Consider the following 19,499-nt stretch of genomic DNA (forward strand, 5'->3'; position numbering starts at 1 on the left):
TTGAGCTTTTTGTAACCAGTGCTCTTTTTACTTTTATGCGATATCCTTAAACTTCATTGTTCTGATAACAAGATAATCATACAGCTAAACGAAGGTGAAAACGGGAGTATTACGAAGGTCTGGAATCCAAGGTAAATGGCCACAACGCGATTCAAAGAAGGCATGGTATGTGAAACTTTCACCATCTACGATTGAAGAAGACACTGCTGAGCTTGGGATACCCTTTTCTTGTCGTTCCAAACGGGAATAGATCGCAAAGACCCAAAGGATCAAATTGGCCTTCACGCCAGATACTTTCCCTCTGTAACTCAAAAGAATATTCTTCAATTCTTTGACACTTAGCGATCCCAAGTCGTCGAGACAGTTAACTGACTTTCCATGTGGTAAAAGCGATTGAAATTGATCCATTATTTTCCAGAATACGGGTCAGAATAACAGAAATATCAAAGAAACTTAACTTCGCGTGATCAAACAGACAGTCAACCAAAGCTTCAAACAACCTTCGCTTCGTTTTCGATACAAGACCTCGTTTTCAAAATGTATTGTGAAAAAGGTCTATTGAGCTGAACCGTCGTCGTTCCTTTTGATTTCCCTGTCCAAGTTGTAGTTGAAATGTAGAGCAGCCAATGCATCTCTGAAAAGAAATTGATATGCTATTTGTTAGGAAACAAAATCAAATGGTAGGCATAAAAGCAATTGTGTTTTTAGTCAATTTTTATTTAAAAGCTAAATGCTGCAACCAGTTGATCTGAATTGAAATCAAATCAGAAATGTAGAAAAAACTGCTTGAACTGTATTCGCAACCTAAAATTGTAAAGATATTCAGCCTGTGTACAGGTCATTTTTAAATATAATGCAAAGAAGCAGCTTCCTTATTGACTGTTAAAAAGTAAATAAGCCAAAAAGTTGATGTTGTTCATTAACACAGCCTCACAAAGTTTTGCACAAGAAGATATGGAAATTTTCAGTCTAATAATCCAGTTTAGCTGCAAAACATTCCAACATACGAGAAACCAATCATTTTTGGGCAAAATGATTAACCACTGAGTGGAAACCTTCCAAGCAGCTAGTCTGGGCCAATGGAGAAGCTTGTTGGATGCCTTTTTCCAGTAGCTTGTTACTGAGGGCAGAACTGAGTGATTCAAATTCATCAGTGTCTGCGAGGAGACAATAAATGCAAAATCAAGAACATTCGTTTTAAATTTTTTTGTCTGAATGAAATTCCCTAAAGCTGAGTCCACATAGTAATTTTTTCCTTAAAAAATTATAATAAATTAAGTATTTTAAGTTATGTTAGAATTTAGTCTATGAGAAACTTTCATTAACTAATTTACAGAATGCTTCCTTGCCCTGAAAATTGTACACTTGATCAACAGTAATAAAAAGAAATAATGCAGGGTACTTTATGCAAATAATACAAACCTTTCCTCAGCCATTTGCGTTGTGAAATATTTTCTCCATGTGCACATTTATTAAAAAGAGGATTTTCAATATCTTTATGCTGATCGATGATGTGCCCAAGAAAGACCTAAGTTTTGCAAGAATTACGTTGCCTTCTCCACTTGGTGTTGTCGTTGCACTCCAATGCAAATGGTTCACAAATGGTTGAATCCACTCTGCCAATACTTCGCAACCCTTTAGCTTTGATATCCTTGTCAAAATTTTACGAACCTCTAAAGAAAAGCAGATGAATGCAATGAAAAGAATTGCTAAAGATGAAGCTTGCATACATTATTTGTATTTATCATAGGCATCAATTCTTCATTTTTTCGAATCAGATGAAAACTTACTTTTTTTAGATGCCAGAGATCAAAGTAATGTTTCACAGTGGGCTGCTTGGCAACAGAGCAGTGTCTGTCTGATATAATTGTGGATATTCCACAAGGCAATGTAGCAACGAATGTCATGCTTCGTTGAAACCCTTCTTACTCCATAGCTGAGCTGCTATCCACCTCACTACGCTAGAAAATGTCAAACTGGTAGATTTATTTTTATACATCAGTTACTGATAAAAAGCAATCACTTGAAAGTGTGCCTTTGATGCAAGTTATCAAGCATAGTTAAACAGTTATGTCAGATTTTATAGAGAAAGTCTTTTATCACACTGTGAAGGCAAATGCAGTAGAGACATTAACAATTCTTTATGGGCTACACCAAGGCTTACAAACAAAAACTGCAACTTGTATTGCATGGTACATAAAAATTAATTTTCGTAACAACATGATGAAAAGGAGTTATCGAAACTACTAAGAAAGGTTCAGAGGTATTACCTGTACAAGATCAAAGTGTGTAATTGATGGTTTGTTGCAACAAAATACACTGTATGATGGTCCATACTTAGCACTATGACCCATACTATCATGTCGTGCATCACCAGTTAGAATAAATTGTTCTCCAAGGTTAATGTCTGTTATCAGCTTCTGTTGATACTGTTTCCAATGAAGATAGAAGAAAGGAAACAGCTTCTCCTAAAAGAAATGATATTGTATAAGTTCTACTGCATACCCTAGGTCATGCAAACAATGGAATAAACAATTATTTTGAAATGCTCTTTACCTGGAATCTTTTGATACAGTAGGCAATATTTATAAAGGAAACAGCAACTTTATTGTCCTGTGAAATCTAAAGCAAAACATGCACAGGCATGTTGCTGGCAATAAAATACTTCGTTTTGGCTACTTGTTCATGTCTGTACAGTCGAATTAGTTCACAATCATTGCTCAAAGGCACACTGCTGGTTACAGTCACACAAAATTTAAACCAAAATATGTAAAACTATTCAATTTAGCTCCATTTACAGTGACACTTCGTTAAAATCACAAGTTTTCAAGCATTATTTTGTGAGACTGTAACCGGATATTGCATAACTTAATATAAAAACCATATAAATGGCAGTATATTAGAACATCTTTTTTGAAAGTAGATGTTTAAATTTGTTACTATTTGCTAAACTTTGTTACTAGGCATGACCAGCAACTTTTACATACCTTCTGATGAGTATAGTATGTTGCGAGTGATATGCAAGCAAGTCCCATGTGGCCAAAGACAGTCCTAATCTTAGTTGCACCGGATGCACCAGCGACAAGAATTGCAAAAGAGAGAAGGAAATTCCCTGCTGGGTTCCTTGTCCTTGGTAAGTCTTCTCCATGTGACCTCTGGTTTTGGGCACTTTGGGTTTGCACAGAAAGATACAATTTCTATAAATGTGCCAATTGTTCTTTGCCCTGTCAAGACACCATCTGCTTTGCATGAGGGGCAGACACGAAACAAAAGTAGAAGTTGGGAGAGAAAAACCAATGAACTTTGGCTCTGTTCTAACATCATTGGACCAACTTTCTTTTGGGCTGAAAATCATTAAAATATGTTGAAAAATTTTGAAATATTTTCTGTAGATGTTACTTTAAAGTCACATCCACATCTTAATATCCAGGTTAACACAAGGCTAGTGTTACACTTTTTTTGCAATTAGCTCCACATTTCAGGGTTCTATATGGTGATTAATATTTTCTTTATATCAGAATTACAAGTTCAATCACGGAAGAATTGTCAATCATATTAGAGACAGTTGATAAATACCTGCTAGTGATTGTATCATCAAGTTCTGTTCCGCATTCATTTTCATCCTCGATACTATAATCATCATCCTCAACATCATTCCCATTATCATCATCAAAATCATTATCCATATCATTTTCTCCATCATCATTATCCATAGTCTCCCTTACTTTTCTTACTTTACTTACAAATCTTCCCAAATTTCCTCCTCTTGACTTTTCTCATTAGCTCGAAATTTTTCTGTGAAATATATAAATCACTGACAAGACTATGATATATTTACAAGGAATTAATGTTTGGGCTATTTTGATAAAGATGTTTTCTGTTCCTGAAGTCAACCTTTAATTGAATTAGCTCAGTGGCAACATGTAAGACTGCCAATCAAGATTATGGTCAATAAAGTCCTTGCCCTGAAAACCTGTTTCTGTGAGTGGACATCATACAAAGTTTAGGCATATCAATAAGAAGAACAAGAACAAGTCAGCTTTTTGGACTTTTCCAAGGGATGCCACCTTAATATCTAGAGGGAGGCTCTCTTTTTTAAGGATGACTGAGCCCCGTTGTAATCTTATCACATTTTAACACAGGGGTTGAGCCCCAAAGCACCCCCTGCACAACATCCTTGCCTGTAATACTTGGCAGTAAGAATACAATAAATTTTATAGCAAACTCTCTCTGTATATGTGGGTAAAAGTAATATATACAGTGTTAAAAATCAGGGAACATGTTTTTGTATATATTCTTTTTTTGTACTTCAGTTTTTTAACCCACTAGGAAATTCAAATATACATTGTTTCTTAACTAAAATATGACTCTTTACCAAGCTTCCTTTGGAGCTTTGAAATCTCGTTTCTTTCAGCAGCAACTTTGTGCTTTGCATCAATCCATAAGTTTTTCAAATGGTTATTCTCAGAAGACAGATGTCCGCAACCAACACACTGATCCATTTGAGTTTAAACCTTTTTAAACTATGGCAGAGAGAAATTCTGTCACTGGAAGAAAATGTTTTATGAGATGAAAAAAGAATGCTTAAATTTAAAGGCTGAACACAATAGCAAATTGCTAATTCAAATTAAACAATTAGCATCTTATATTTTTGTGCAAACTGTTTCACTTCTAGTCTACATGAGAGCCTCTGGCTGGAGTGAATGTTAAATAGTTAATAAATCAAAATATGTTTATTATCAGGAGCATGTGCACAGTAACTTAGCTATGTTGGTAAGATTTGGGGGCAAAGGCAATTTGAGTGAGGGTAAAAATGGGGTTGGGAGTCCATACCCTTTGGCAAACCAGAAAACTCCCTTTTTCAACAATATTTGTTGTCATGCCGGTATCCGCCCCGTCACTATGCTACTACATGTGCGCTCCCCAACTTTTGTTAAACTTTCTTTTTTCAAAATTTTACCTCTAAAGGAATTTTTTTGACTTTTAATCGCTTCCAATGCACCTGATTTTTGAATACTTACTTGCAGCTCTTCTGGTTGATAAGCGTCAAAGTTATGATCATCTTCAAAATTGCTGGCAGCACAACTCTGCGATGAACTATCTTCTTCTCTCTGACTTATTTCTACAGATTCCGATCTGCGGCGGCTACAAACACTGGTCGATGGCGCATTTGAATCACGTAAAGCTTCACGGATAATCTAAAAATAAAACATCCTTTTTACAAATCCCAAGTTTTAGTGCTGATGAGAAAAATGCAAGAATAAGAAAAATAAACCTTGTAGTTAACAAGAGCATAATATTAGCGTTGATAACATCCTTACCTGTCGATGTGGGCGATTACTGGGCCTACTTTGTGGCATCGTCTCCGATGAAGCAGACGTTTCATTGCTTTCTACAGGATAAATGGATGGAAAGGAACTTATTCCGTGCTCATCACATCGCAAGGTCTGCAAAAATGAGCCTTGAAAGTTTAAAAGAGTATCAGACTAAGCCAAATACTGTTAAAAATCATTTGGATGGAAATGCTGGGAACAGATTGCCGATGTTTTTGTTGCTGCCCACTTCTTTCTCGTTCTCTCGACAAAGCCATCCACCGCTTTCGTCTGTTGACTGCAATCGGTCTTTTGTCGTCAAAAAAAGGGATAATGTGAACAGACACACCTTTCAATGCTGACTCTCCACAACCATAAACAACGCATCTTCGCAGCATTTTCAGTATCATAAACTTTTTAGGCCTATGCGGTAGCTGTGGTTTGTTACCTAACAACTAACAACAGACTTAGCGACCACAAATGTCTGACTCAGTTTACGTCACAAGTTAACTAGTGCCAGGCCGTTTTACTAATGCGGTTTTAAGGCAATATTTTGATAAAACTCGGACCTTTCAACACGATTTTCAACCATTAATATAACTCACATGTTATTTCTACAAAATAATTCAAATTCTGCGTACTGTAAATTTATGGAATAGAAAGAAAAAATTCTTGACCGGATTTGTCCTGTAAGGCTTGGGAACATATAAATCCAAATCTTCTAATCTCTTTGGCAAGTTGCGATTTTCATCCTCTGTGATAGGCTCTTTCTGAATGTTGTTTCGTCCTCGTTGTGGCTTTTTCTGTTTTGGTTTGTCACCAGCACGCGGGGGCAGGTTGTTTTGAACACTTCTGTTTGGATCATCTCCATTCTTAGCTTAAATCTCAAGGAACTTTTGTAAAAAGCCTCCTTTCTCTGCAACAGCTTTCACATGGCAACACAAACCATTTGTCCTTGCAAGTTGCTGGCAGTGACACTTCAGTGTATAGCCGGAACACACTTAGACTGTGTAAGCAGTGTCGTCGTCAGGTATGCACATATTTCCTCCAAACAATTGCTGAACGTGGTAATTCGACAGGATAAACTCCGCTGTTGCCCATATATTCTTCACTGTATACAGCAGGACTGAAGTAGGGTGCTGCCAATCTGAAAGCGAAACAGAGAGTTTGCAATGTCCTTGTGACAACTTCTGGCGGTAAAGCAACATTTAGCACTTTCTTTGATAATGCTTTGCGATGTTCTGGGGTCATCTGACTCCATTTCAAAAGGGGTGACAGCCAGGTTTCTCTTTGACGCAAAGCCAACCTTGTCAAAACATTAGTACATAGGGCATTTATGATCTGCTCAAAATCTAAACTGCATGCTGAATTGGAAAAACTCAAAACAATCTTTCTGGACAACGGCTATCCAGAAGACGTCATTTTATCTTATACTAAGGAGAAAATCGCAAGTTTTCGGCTTTTCAAAAGTTTGGTCCGCCAAAGTGCCCAGTTTATTTAAAACTACCATGGATTGGTAACATTTCCTTGCGATTCGAGAGTCAAATGTTTCTTTGCTGTCAATCCTAGGATTGTTTACAGCACTAGGAGAGCCGTTCCATCCATTTAAAAGGATTTTGTTCCTACCAACCAAAAAAGTTCCGTCATTTATGAATTTACGTGCAAGTGTGATTCTGGCTACGTAGGACGCACAACCCAAAGATTGGGGGATAGGATAAAACAGCATGTTCCTTTCAAACAGAACAGCATTCTCGAACCTGTAGGTCTAGAAACACGGTTAAAACAAGTGATTCTGCCATTGGTCAACATCTTTTAGACAACCCAGATTGTGTAAAGCTATATAATGATGACACGTTTCGGATAATTGGCAGAGTCTGGTCGTCCTTCTATCTAGCAGTTTTGGAGTCGATCTGCATAAAAATGAAAAAGCTACCATTGTGTAGACAGAAGGAGTTCTATTTCTCTCTTGGACTCGATTGGTAATTTTTCTTTAGGCTGGCGGCACTGATTGGTCAACTATACCGGCCTTGTGCTTGCGTTTTTCTGATTGGCCTATTTTGATCCACAACTTGGTATATATTTTCTATTGTGTTCTTTCGGAACCTTATTCTGACGTTTTATGCTCTGAGGAGTGTCAGACGAAAAAGCTAAATTCAAATCTTCTTCCTATCACAGGACTGTGAGTAAATTGTTGACCAAAATTTCTTGTAGCAGACAAAGTTGCTTTTTCATCACCTGATCCTGAAACAGGGCACATCACTTCAATTGGAGATAGTGACTAGGCTTTTCAGATGGAAATTCATTGGGAGATTAAACCGAATTCTTGTCTTTTCGAAGGCTAATGTTACTATTATTCCATTGGGGTTTAAGAGAATTCTTGACTTTGCAGAGGCTAATGTAAATTTTTTCAAAAGACAAGGGCTTGCCCATGTAGTGGGCGTAACTGGAGCTAATCTCCTGTTGAAGTAAATAGTACATAATTGGAATATTCTGGAATATAATATAATGGAATATTTCGTTCAAAAACATTTTCAAAGTTTCCCGATTTCCCCGAAAGGGCCAGGTTTTCCATTTTCGAGCTCGGTTTTTCATTTTCGAGCCCGATTTTGCTTTTGCTTGCTGTTGAGCAAAAACGCATGCCATTTTCAAAAAGAGCAACTTGTTAAAACAGCATGACACTAAGCCAAGTTGATAAAGTGCTGAGATCTTTTTTAAGTGTTCTCAATCTGTGCTCTATCACTCGCTCTATGCTGTTTTTGGTTTCGACTTCAAGTTTTACTAGTAACTTTATCAGCACTTGCACCGTGACTTTTGCTCAGTTTCGCGCAAAATGCCTTTTAAGGCGCAGTGAATTTTGCTTGTTTCGCACAAAATTAAATCTACTGTGCGGTGATTTCTGCTTGTCTCGTGCTGTTTTCATCCAAGGTACTTTGCCCAATACATGCTTTTTATAAGAAACAAGATCAGATTGTAAGAAACCTGATAATAGAGACCCAGGAAATTTATGAATATACGTATTTGAAGAACCAGCTGTTGAGAGGGGAAGGCTTGATAAGAAGGGTATTTGAAAAATAACTGTCATTTTGTTTTGATCGCCTGCCGGTTTCTTGAAAATTGGCTAATTTTCGGCATAAGAATTTTAATTAACAAGTTTGAGGAATGTCACCATAAAAAAGGCATTATAGTCACAATTTGATACATTGCAATCTTTTGCATTAGGTTTACCTGTTGCACGCAAAGTCAAAACCAGGTATTTGCCCTTTTTATCAAAATTTTGTTATTTTTTGGGGTCAGTTTGCATTAGGTAACAGAGTAAGTTTGATACCTTTATCCCTTAATATTTTCGTAACTGCTTGTCACGAAAAGGGCCGACACCTACCAACCCCCAAACTTTACGTACTTCTTGAACAGCCCCTTACAGTGAACCTGTTGCATTTATTGGGTTCTGACGAAAATAGAACTTTAAAAGAAAGTAGTTCTTGAGGCCAAGGTCTAATTCAGAAGAGCCGTTGCTTAGCAGTATATTCAAAATTGCACGTTGGTTCTCTGGTCCAACATCTATCGTGGCGGGTATATTCAGATTCACCTGGTAAAAATGGATGACTGATCATTTAAAAATAGATTTTCAATCGAAAAGGAGTAGTCTCGGAATGTAAATCCTCTATCTCCAAAAGAGAACTATTGGCTCGCTTCATTATTTCAGATATGTACAACTGGTTTGGTGTATGTCGATTTTCTGTCCACAAACTGTGACTGTTCCACTGCTCTTTAAATTTACCAAGGTTGTTTAAGGTTACGGTAAACGTTTGCTGGATGAAAACATCATTTTTTCAATTTTTTCACATTCAAGTAGCCGAGCTTTCAAGGCAAAAAATGACACCAAATTTGAAACAAACAGAAATTTTGAAAGTGGAAAAAATCCCATGTAAACGAAGGTTTCCATAATTTCTTTATCAAAACTTTTAGTCGAGGCCTGAAAATCTCTTGACCTTTTAAGCCGATTATCGTTGCTTTGCGGTTGTAGTCACATGTCTCATTTACAATATCGCTTGGCACATCCATATACCCAATGTACGGCCGTGTTTATTTAAACAGGCTTATTGATCTTAAATCTTCAAGTGACTTGACCCGGATTACACTGTGGTTTACGAGTGTATCTTGCAAGTGCGATCAGTAAAATCCCGTTTTCTCTGGACTCGAAATTCCTCTACATGCAGGTACGAAAAAGCTATTATGTACCCAAGGAACCAATCGAATGGCTCGAAAATTTGCACACGGCCAGGGCAGACGTTGGGCAAACAAAGTGTGTCTCAAATTTTTTTTATTTTCTCTGGTCCGTCTTTTATACCCAAATACAGCTGCGGGAGGGTGGAACAATTATTTGCCAATTTTTGACAGGGTACAGTTTCAAGAAGAGGAGGAATTTAAAAAATCTGAGACACACTTTGGTAGCTTAGGACCTGCACTTCCTGCAATTCTCTGGTTGTGAACCGAGGGGCCAACAAGTATAGTCTTTTTAGAAGGCCTGTCCACTTTTGCTCCATTATTTCCCCAATATTTTTGTTTTCTCTACCCTTATCAGTTCGAATTCTAAGTGGCCAGCCGTGCTCTTCGGTAGCTTTACAAAATACTCTTGTACTGTACCGTGAAGTTTATTGTCAGCAGCAAAGAGGTACAATATCTTTCTGGAACATCCATCGATTGCTCCATGTATGACCATTCCAAATTTTCTATTAAAAATTGTAGACAACAATAAGTTAATAAAACAAGCGCTTTTTGACAAATCTCTAGGGCTCTTTTCTTCCAAAAGAAATTTGCTGAGGAAAGATAACCCACAGATATCTTTGAGGACTGTATGATTAAAAAAAATCGTTTCAAGACAGTTAAAAGGCACAAGTCCAACTGAAAGCCTCTTTTGTTTACCACCGAATGCCTTTAGTTAACAATGAAATGTTAACTGCTAACGCCACCAGCGAGTTAAGATATAAAAGACACAGAATGGAATTGAGCAAAATTTGTTGCAAGTGAAATGTATCATTCCAATATTCAATAAACTTTAGATATAAATGAAATAAATTTAATAGACTAAATGCATGATAAATGCAATAAACCATTGCACTAACCAGGACTGACATAAATTACAATTTATTAGCGAGTAAAACTTTGGTTTTAACTTACTTTGTAAGTTTTAGATTGCTGTCTATGTGCCACAGAGAATTTAGGGAGGGGACTTGGTAACGTCTATGTGTTATGCCAATTTTTTATCGCGCCTGCTAAGCATTTTCATTAATGCGGAGCGGGGCCTCTGGAGCATCACAACTCCAATAGATGGCTGCCTAGCCAAAGTGGCACTAACCATCTTATCCAAATCATCATCAGAAACTGAGTGTTCGATCTCAATCCCTTACTCTTTCTTTCGTCGCTTAACAGTTGAAACACTGACTCCTAAAATTGAAGTAAAGAAGTAAGAAGTTTACAAATGAATCAAAAATTGTGTTATTCACAAAAAATGATAGAAAACTATAAATATTGCTCAGATATTAAAGTAGATGATGTTTTTCAATATTTTCTACTTTAATATACTTTTTCTACTTTTTCTACTGCAATTGGAACCAGAGTGAAGCCCTGTTCAATGCCATTGTCCTTAGCAGGTCTTCCTTGTGCACCAGCAACTGTCTCTCCCATCACGTATCTTTGTGTGGAATCTCTTTGTGAAAGAAACTCCGCAATTTCTAAAAGCAAAATACCCAGTTTTCCTTCTAATCTTGCTATCTTGCTTGTAATTTCCTACTGCTCACTTCTATTCAAAGTTGACACTCCCAACACCTGTTGAAAAAGTAGCCTGGCTGTTTGCAAGGTACTTATGCTCAAGTTTTGTACAAGTGCTCAAGTTTTGCAAGGGTTGGATCACTTCCTGCCATCAGTAAGCGTTGTGCAGCATGCTGAACGGATTTAGCCTTATCCACAATGATACAATAGTTGCTGCAATTGAAACAAAACATTATAATAGGTTTGGTTAAAGCTCTATCAAGCCTTCTCATGACGCAAAAATTGAAATAAGCCCCTGGTTTTTGTTTTTGACTAGTGTAAAACCAGTGTTGGAAAATAAAGAGAATGGACACCAAACAAAAGCAACATGCCCTGGATATGTTATCACAATAAGAAAAAACAGCATGGCTACCAATTTTTTTGGACTCTGGATACAAAATGCTAAAGTTTAAAAATGCTGTCCACCAGCAGCGATCAGCCTTTCAGGGGTTTTAGCTATAAACTGATCCTGATGATGCCCCTGATGAAGATAGGGAAAATTTTCAAATATCAATAGCCAGGGGCGTTGCCAAAGAGGATGCCTGGACCCTCCAAAATCAAATTCCCTTCATATGTTTTATGCAATTTATAGCATCCCTAGAGGAGCTAGCTCCTCGGGTCGCAGCACGAACGTTTCTTAATTTGCTAGTAGTAGGCCCACAAGTTTCTCAATTGAATACAAAGTGTGGCGAAAACAGCAAAGAACCTATGAATAATGGTCCATGGTTATTACACTGCCTATACCGGCTTAGAAATGAAGCTTGATCCCGTTTGTTGTCTTCCTTAACAACATTGATTTAGTTCTATAATTTTCTCAACTAACATATTGGGGGTATAATTTTTGGACAGTAAAAATTTCAAACGCTAAAAAATTCAAAAGTTAAATTTGTCGGACTTAGTATTTTCTGCAAATTTTACTGTCCGAAATTTTTGGAATTAATTTTTTATATTTTTAATTATATTTTTAAAACTGAAAATTAAACCTATCTTTCTAATATGTCCTCTCTTTAAGAGCCTCTTCTAAAATTCTGGATCCTCAAAAATTAGACAAGCTCTCCGCTGGGGTTAATGTCGCTTTGACGATAATTCATTTTTTCTTTATTTTGATATTTTGGAGGTGGATTGGGTTAAGGGGGCAATGTTGCTTAAAAGTCAAACCATTGTGAAAGTTACTAGGGTGTGGTTGTTAGATTGCAGCGGTGGCTAGTAAGTTTAATTGCAGGTGTAAACGATTTATGTAATGTTTCTGCTTACCAGTAACCATAAATAGGATGAGTGTTGGATAAAACAGCAGAGCTTTGAACAAGATACTCATGTTTCGTCTTTTGCTTCAAATTCTGGTAAAACGATATGTAAGTCTTTGGATCGGGAACAAGTTATGAGCCTAAAATTCCAATATAAATTACTTGAGGAATACGTAGCTGTTTGACAAAGTGACCATATTGTCTAGACTCAGCTGCAAGACCATGATTTATTATTATAGGCTAAGTTTTATTAACTACTCGTGGGTGTCAAATAAATGGGAGGAGAGACGAGAGATAACTCCAACCTTCTGACTTATTTCATAAGAAAATAAAATGCATGAGAAAATAAAATTCATCAAAAGCTCAAAAGAGTAATTGTGATCCTTTATAAGCACGCGTGTAGCCTGATTTTCAAATGCTGGCATATAGTGAAAACATGCTGTTTGTTAAACAATATTCCAATATCTTATTTGCCATCAGCTTTATGTCCACACATTATTTCATTTTAGGGTGATCCAGGAGAACCAGGAATTTCTGGAGAAAAAGGAGAGAAAGGAGACAAGGTATTATTTTGTCTTATATCGATGCAAAACTTATATTATAAAATTTTATGCTCCTACCTTTTCAACTTTATCGCTACAAGTTTAATCCATCCCTCCCTCCCCCCCTCCCCCCTGAGTTAGGTTCATGTTAAACTTTACCATTTGAGGTACGATCTTCTAATCCACAGGCAAAAAATCTGCTATGATGGTACACGATGGTCGTCTTAATATGATGAATATCCTGGCACAACTAAAATCTATGGATCTGACTTTGTGCGATAAATAATTGCATATTTATTATCTCTTTTATTCTTTTATTGATATTGAATGTTGATACTGTCTATACTCAGCTGCAAGACCATGATTTATTATCATAGACTGGGTTTTATTAACTACTCTTGGAAGAAGATGCCAAATAAATGGGAGGAGAGACGTAACAATCTATAAATTTTTTCTGGTGCCGCCATGCAAAAATTACTCTACACTCCAATGCCAGTGGCTACCACTTGCTGCCACAAAAGCATAGAACTTGCAGAGGTTGTTAAAAAGCATAGAAGGGTTGGTGGGTCTCCCCCAATTTTGCCACAAACCGTCACGACAATTTTAGGGGTATCAGAATGGCAGTGGGTGTAAAAATGAATCCATTAAAAAATATCTTTATTTATGAAAATGATGTACAGCTGTTGTTGCAGAAGCATGCAAAATATAACGAATTAAAAATAAAAGTTTTTCAATACCAGCCTTGGCTTTTTTATGTTAAAAACTGTGGCCTAGGGGGGCTACAAAATATTCGATCAATAAGTTAGTCCAAAATCATCATAAGCATCATAATCATCATCATCATCATAATCATCATCATCATTATAATCGTCTTCATCATCACCATCGTCAACATCATGAAATTTGTCTGACTCGCTGATCCTTTTGAGCTTTTTAATTTATGTCTGCCATTACTTTTTGATGACTTGACAATCAATGTGTGCTCCTTTGCAGGAGTCTCATAAAATCTTTGATAATATTTTTAGATTTTTCAGCAGTCACTGGCCTGCAAACTTCTTTTTCCAATAAAAGAGATCCTAGAAAATGAGTATTTGCCTTAAGGCTTCAAAAATTGCCAAATTAAAACTCAGATTTAGGAGTGGAAAATTTCCTTCAAATTTTCCATTTTCCAGCTCCTTGGGGGTAGCTGGTAAAATTGTACACCCCTGAAAATTTCCCTTAAAAATGTTCATGAAAGTTCATTGGAGCCTTGCATATAAAGTTTAGAGTGAGGTTTGAAAAGTGTAAGAGTTATGATTAGGGTTAGGGGTACGGTAAAGGTTAGGATCAGTTAGGGTTAAGGCTGGGGTTAGGATTTTGGTTGCTGCCCTACTACCTCAACAGATAAAGATTGAATCTCCAATAGTGAATAAATCTTGAATGAAAACCTCCGTTAATCAAATTGATGATGAAACTTAGGTCTTTATTGTTTCCTAACTAATAGGGAGAATCTGAAGGCTAGATTTTTGTTGACGCAACTTCAAACAATACTTTCAAGAGCTATAAAACTTTTAAACTTCGTTTGCTTTGATATTTATAGACCTGATAGACTGATAACTCTTAACAATAACAAATTAATTTTGGCCTCTTCATGCAATAATGTCATTTTCAACATATATTCTCAATCTTACCTCAAGCAATTTACACTCTTTCACACTAAGAAAATTAAAGATATGTATAAATCTTGAGAAAAATACTTTGCAGCTAGAAATGTGTGAGTAAGCTGGAAACGCACTAAAAATGGAAACAATGTTCTTAGGTCTAGAGTAACATATTCTTGTTGTTTGTATTTGTTCAGTTCCATTCTATTTATGTTTTTCTTGGCATGTTTAATTATTTCTTGTTGCTGACACATCTTCTGACAACTGACAACTAATTCTGCAGACACATCTTCAGAATTTTTATAGTAAATGTTTCTACTACAAATTCTTCAGATACATCTGGTGTCAGTCCTTTCAATGTATTTAAAAGTTTAGTTCAAATAATGAAATTAGTTCAGTTCTTCTTTGTTTGAATAACATGATTGACCTGCCATGGTAAAGAGCTATAACAAGGCAAACTACAAATAACAGGGCAGATGCAACCTCTGTAGCATTGCGCCAATCACCAGGAATAATGTTTTCATTCCCATCTTCACTGTCTACAAATCCGGATGGAACATACTGTGCATTTGGTGTGAGTCCTAAGTAATTGAAGATGCATAGGCATGCTTTTGTGATCGTTTCAACTGTCTCTGGCTTTGCTTTGATAGGTTGACGGAATATACGCTATCTTGCTGTAAGAATCCCAAAATTATTATCTATAGTACACCTGCAGCAGATTAGGGGGTAATTGAAAATCTTATCTACCTGTGGCAATCTTTTGCAACCATATGGTTTAATTCTTCTTCTTCTTGCTGGCTCTTCCTTCTTAATTCAAGACATTAACCTTGCCACTGTTTTCTTCCATTCCTTTCACTCATAATCGTTCTCAGTTAGTTCATCCACTGTTTTATTTATTGGTTTCAGGTCTCTATTCATTTGTTTGATCCATGTCTGTTTTGGTCTTCCCCGATTACCCTTCACTTTTTTCAAATGTTCTCATGGTTTCATTAGCCATGTTTTAAGGCAAAAACCTCATACATAGCATCAGCAATCTTTGTCCATTCATCTGCACAGTTTGGTGCTTTCAGATATTGCTGGTTTCCTTTATAACATTGCATACAGTGCTTCGACCAACCCTGAAGTTAAATGTCTGTGACAGCTGAGAATCCCCTGTTGCCAAGTACCTTAAAGTAACGACCAATCTTTCTGCTGGGGAAAGTGGATCCCTACTCCTGCAATGTTTCTTCTTTATAAAAGGTGAAACAATTTGAAGCATATGCTCAAATATTTCAGGGCTCATTCGTAGATATTTGAAGAAATACTCCCTGTCAAATAATTCAAGTTCTTTGACTAAACTGTGGTATTGGCTGTACTGCTGCCTTCTTTTTAGCATATCTCTTACCCAAAATCTTCTCCGCTTTGACTTTCTTGTGCTTTTCATAATAATCTGGCAAATAATCTGATTATTTGTCAAGGCATCCAGCTCCTAACAGTGGTAAAAAAACAACAAGTTATGACTGAAGAATATATGAATTTCACAAGTGAACACAGCGTACCTAAAGCTATGACATTAAAGGAAATTGCAGATGCAACTACTGAAGATCATGCTCTTAAAGGTCTTCGAGACGCAATACAATTGAACCAATGGAGTGAAATTGCAAAGTCTTTTAGCAGTTGTAAAAATGAATACACAATTGGAAAAGGCAACATTATCCTACGAGGGACAAGGATTGCCATTCAAAATTCACTACAGCAAAAATCAATCAACTTGGCTCATGAGAGTCACCTAGGTTTGTCGAAAACCAAAGCTCTTCTTAGAGAGAAAGTCTGGTTTCCAGCTATAGATGAAATTGTCAAAAGGATTATAGATACATGCATAGCATGTCAAGCGGCTAGTCAAGCAGTACCACCAGAGCCTATTTAACTTTCAGACATGCCATCTGGGCCATGGGAGAAGTTACACATTGACTTTTGTGGACCATTACCATCCAATGACCACTTATTGGTTGTCGTCGATAGGTACTCACATTACCCAGAGGTTGAACTAGTTAAATCGACAAAAGCTTCATGTGTAATACCGAAACTTGACCAAATGTTCGCTACTCGTGGCATTCCCGTTGCAATAAAAACTGAAAATAGATTTGTTGATATTGTAATGCATTGAATATCAAACATGAACTCTCAACTCCATATTGGCCTCAAGCCAATGACGAGGTTGAGCACTTCAACCAAACACTCGAAAAAGCCTTACAGACAGCTGCAACTGAAGGAAAAGTTTGGCGTCAGCTACCTTTCTAGCATATCCTTTACTGATGATATCACTCATGAACGTCACATAATCTTGTTTGTATTAGATCCCTCATCTCCATACCTTTTTATGTTAACCCTCGAGTTCTCTGTGGACAGGACTCTACAGGTAAACCTGTGACATCATTAAATTCAATTTCATGTCCGTTTTCTGCTTTGCAATCTTTGGTCTGCGAGGTTACGCCACTATATTTATCCTTTTTGCTACGTGACGCTGCGCATGTAACCAAGCGGTTGCGCCAAGCCACTTAGAATTGCCAGCAAAAATTGGACCTTCTTCGAATACCCATAAATTTAAATCCGCTAATTTAGCAACGAATGGATAATACATATGAATGTGAATGTGGTTTTCGCTACAATAGAAACAAACAAACGAAAAAATATAAATAATGCTTGCCTACCAGCAAATAGAGCAAAAAGAAATGATAAACTCAAGGAAAACATACTTACAATATTTGTCAACACTTACTGCAAGCGCCATCTTTGTAATTTGTCAACAACGTTCCAAAAAACAGGTGATCAATACAAATCTAAGCTTGCAACGTCTTAGTTCTGTGCGCTAATGCATCCTTTGTGTCCGATACTCAATAACAATACATCCTTTGATTAAACGATAAAGGTGTTCAACAATAATACATTAACAAATGAACAATGAGCTCTCCTGCGCAGCAACAGGTAGCAACCTCCACTTGAACCGTTTTTGGACAACGATACTTGTGATCTTATGCGATATATCAGGGGATGGCGGGTATATCAGACTCTTGATCCTTTAAATAGATTTCCAAATTCGATGGTATTAAGTGTGCTAATGATAGCGATTCTTCAAATGATATTAATCCTAAAAACTTGGATATGGGAGGGGCAGATGATGCAAGTACACAATTAAAATGACTTCGACTACGGAAACGGATCGCGTTAGCTTACCTGAATATAAATTCCATAAGAAATTAATTTTAGCCACCAATTGTCTTATTCTGTAGATATCCTGGTTTTTGCTGAAACAAAGCTTTACAGTAATTTTGCAACCAACCAATTCCTGATGGATGACTTTAATTCGCCCATGACCGCAATGAAAACGATGCGGGTCTTCTAATATACATCAGAAAGAGAATTCCTGTGAAAGAGCTAACAGATTTGAAAACCCCTGAGGACATCGAATGTGGAATTTTAGAAGTAAATATTCACAAAAAGAAATATATTTTATCTGGCATCTATCGCCCCCCATCCCAAAATGTTAAATATTTCTTTGATGAGATGGGGAAAGTAAATGATCATTGAAGCAATCGCTATGAGAACTTTATCACCTTGGGTGATTTTAATATTGAAGAAAAAAGAAGAAATAAAATTGTTTATGGGACTATAACAACTGAAAAATCTTATTAAAGAGCCTACGTGTTTTAAGTCCGATTATCCTAAATGTATAGACCTTATTCTAAGAAACAGACCTTCGTCATTTCAAAGTTCAGGCACCATGGAAAGAGGTTTATCGGACTTTTATTCTATGATAGTAACTATATTAACGGGTGGCTTTATAAAAAGGGGTCCCAAAATAATTTTATAGTAAATTTAATAATTAAAAGTGATTATCAAAATAATAATTATAAGAGTATGAAACTGATATCTGCGAATACAAATCCATCTAATAATTTTGCCTTTAGTTGTGTCGCAAACGAAAGAGTATCCGCAATACTACAAGAACTAAAAATAAAGAAAGCCTTTGCTATCGGCAACATCCCAGGTAACATCTTAAAAGAAAATTCAAACATATTCACCCAAATACTTCAAGAGCTTTTCAATGCAAGTATTGTCAATGGAACTTTTACTACGGAACTTAGGAAAGGTGAGGTAGTGTCGGTGTTCAAAGCAAATGACCAGATGAAAAAGGAAAATTATAGACCAATAACCATTCTGTTTGCTATTTCTAAAGTTTTTGAACATTTGATCTTTGAAAATATTGTAATTTACTCAAAATCTTTCCTATTTCGATATCTCTGTGGATTTCCGAACGGCACAATAGACAACAGGCTCTTAAAAGGTTTTCTTGAGAAATGCAAACCAGTTTTAAACAATAAAGGATTTGCAGGAGCAATCTTGATAGACCTCTCTAAGGCTTTTGATTGCTTAAATGATAAACTACTGATTGCCAAATTATCTGCTTACGGCTTCAGCCGATCAGCTCTAAAATTAGTTCATAGTTACCTAAATGAGAGGCAGCAAAGAGTGAAGGTTAATGGTGCATTCAGCACCTCGAAAATGACTTCCTTAGGTGTTCCCCAAAGTTCAGTTCTGGGACCCCTGCTCTTCAACATATATATTACTGATTTCTTCTACCTGGTGAAATATACTGAGACTTGTAACTACGCAGATGACACTACTATCTTTGCGTGTGGTTCAGATCTGGGTCCAGTCTTAGAATCACTTGAAAGGGATGTGGCTTTACTATCACTCTACTTTGAGAATAACCATATGAAGATGATTGAGGATATTCCTTAATTTCATTACTTTACTATGTAACCAGGAAAAGTCATTTGTCTCTGTTTTCAAGCTGTTGTGATTATTTGATGTGGAAGCAAAGAAAAGAAAAGAAGACATTTTTGAAGGGTTTGCTAGTTTAATGTTTTGAAATTGCAAAGGAAGCCGTTGAAACAAGCTATTGTCACAGCA

The 19,499-nt window shown here is 36.6% G+C and overlaps 2 protein-coding genes across 2 annotated transcripts; both read right to left on the bottom strand.

Annotated features, from left to right (window-relative positions):
• Positions 1–2,959: 2,959 nt before the first annotated feature.
• LOC148959717 (uncharacterized) lies at positions 2,960–3,713 on the bottom strand. The gene is made up of 2 exons (XM_089109995.1): positions 3,577–3,713; positions 2,960–3,344 (listed from the first exon to the last, which is right to left on the bottom strand). Exons 1-2 carry the CDS (start codon positions 3,711–3,713, stop codon positions 2,960–2,962), a joined length of 522 nt encoding a protein of 173 aa, XP_088966121.1.
• Positions 3,714–4,877: 1,164 nt separating this feature from the next.
• LOC148959718 (uncharacterized) lies at positions 4,878–6,061 on the bottom strand. Its single transcript, XM_089110011.1, has 3 exons — positions 5,954–6,061; positions 5,322–5,392; positions 4,878–5,198 (listed from the first exon to the last, which is right to left on the bottom strand). The coding sequence occupies exons 2-3, from the start codon at positions 5,358–5,360 to the stop codon at positions 4,878–4,880; spliced, it is 360 nt and encodes a 119-aa protein (XP_088966137.1). The 5' UTR covers positions 5,361–5,392; positions 5,954–6,061.
• Between the last annotated feature and the right edge of the window lie 13,438 nt (positions 6,062–19,499).

Source organism: Rhopilema esculentum, chromosome 9, assembly GCF_057945365.1.
Source record: "Rhopilema esculentum isolate cy_ngs chromosome 9, ASM5794536v1, whole genome shotgun sequence".
In the NCBI taxonomy this organism is placed as follows: Eukaryota; Metazoa; Cnidaria; class Scyphozoa; order Rhizostomeae; family Rhizostomatidae; genus Rhopilema; species Rhopilema esculentum.

Bases quoted from the DNA above. Each gene is read 5' to 3' on its own strand.
- LOC148959717 (XM_089109995.1), bottom strand. From the start codon at position 3,713: ATGGATAATGATGATGGAGAAAATGATATGGATAATGATTTTGATGAT. The intron at 3,345-3,576 runs GTATTTATCAAC...AATGATTTTCAG, and splicing joins GATGATACAATCACTAGCAG to CCCAAAAGAAAGTTGGTCCA.
- LOC148959718 (XM_089110011.1), bottom strand. From the start codon at position 5,360: ATGCCACAAAGTAGGCCCAGTAATCGCCCACATCGACAG. The intron at 5,199-5,321 runs GTAAGGATGTTA...TTTTATTTTTAG, and splicing joins GTAATCGCCCACATCGACAG to ATTATCCGTGAAGCTTTACG.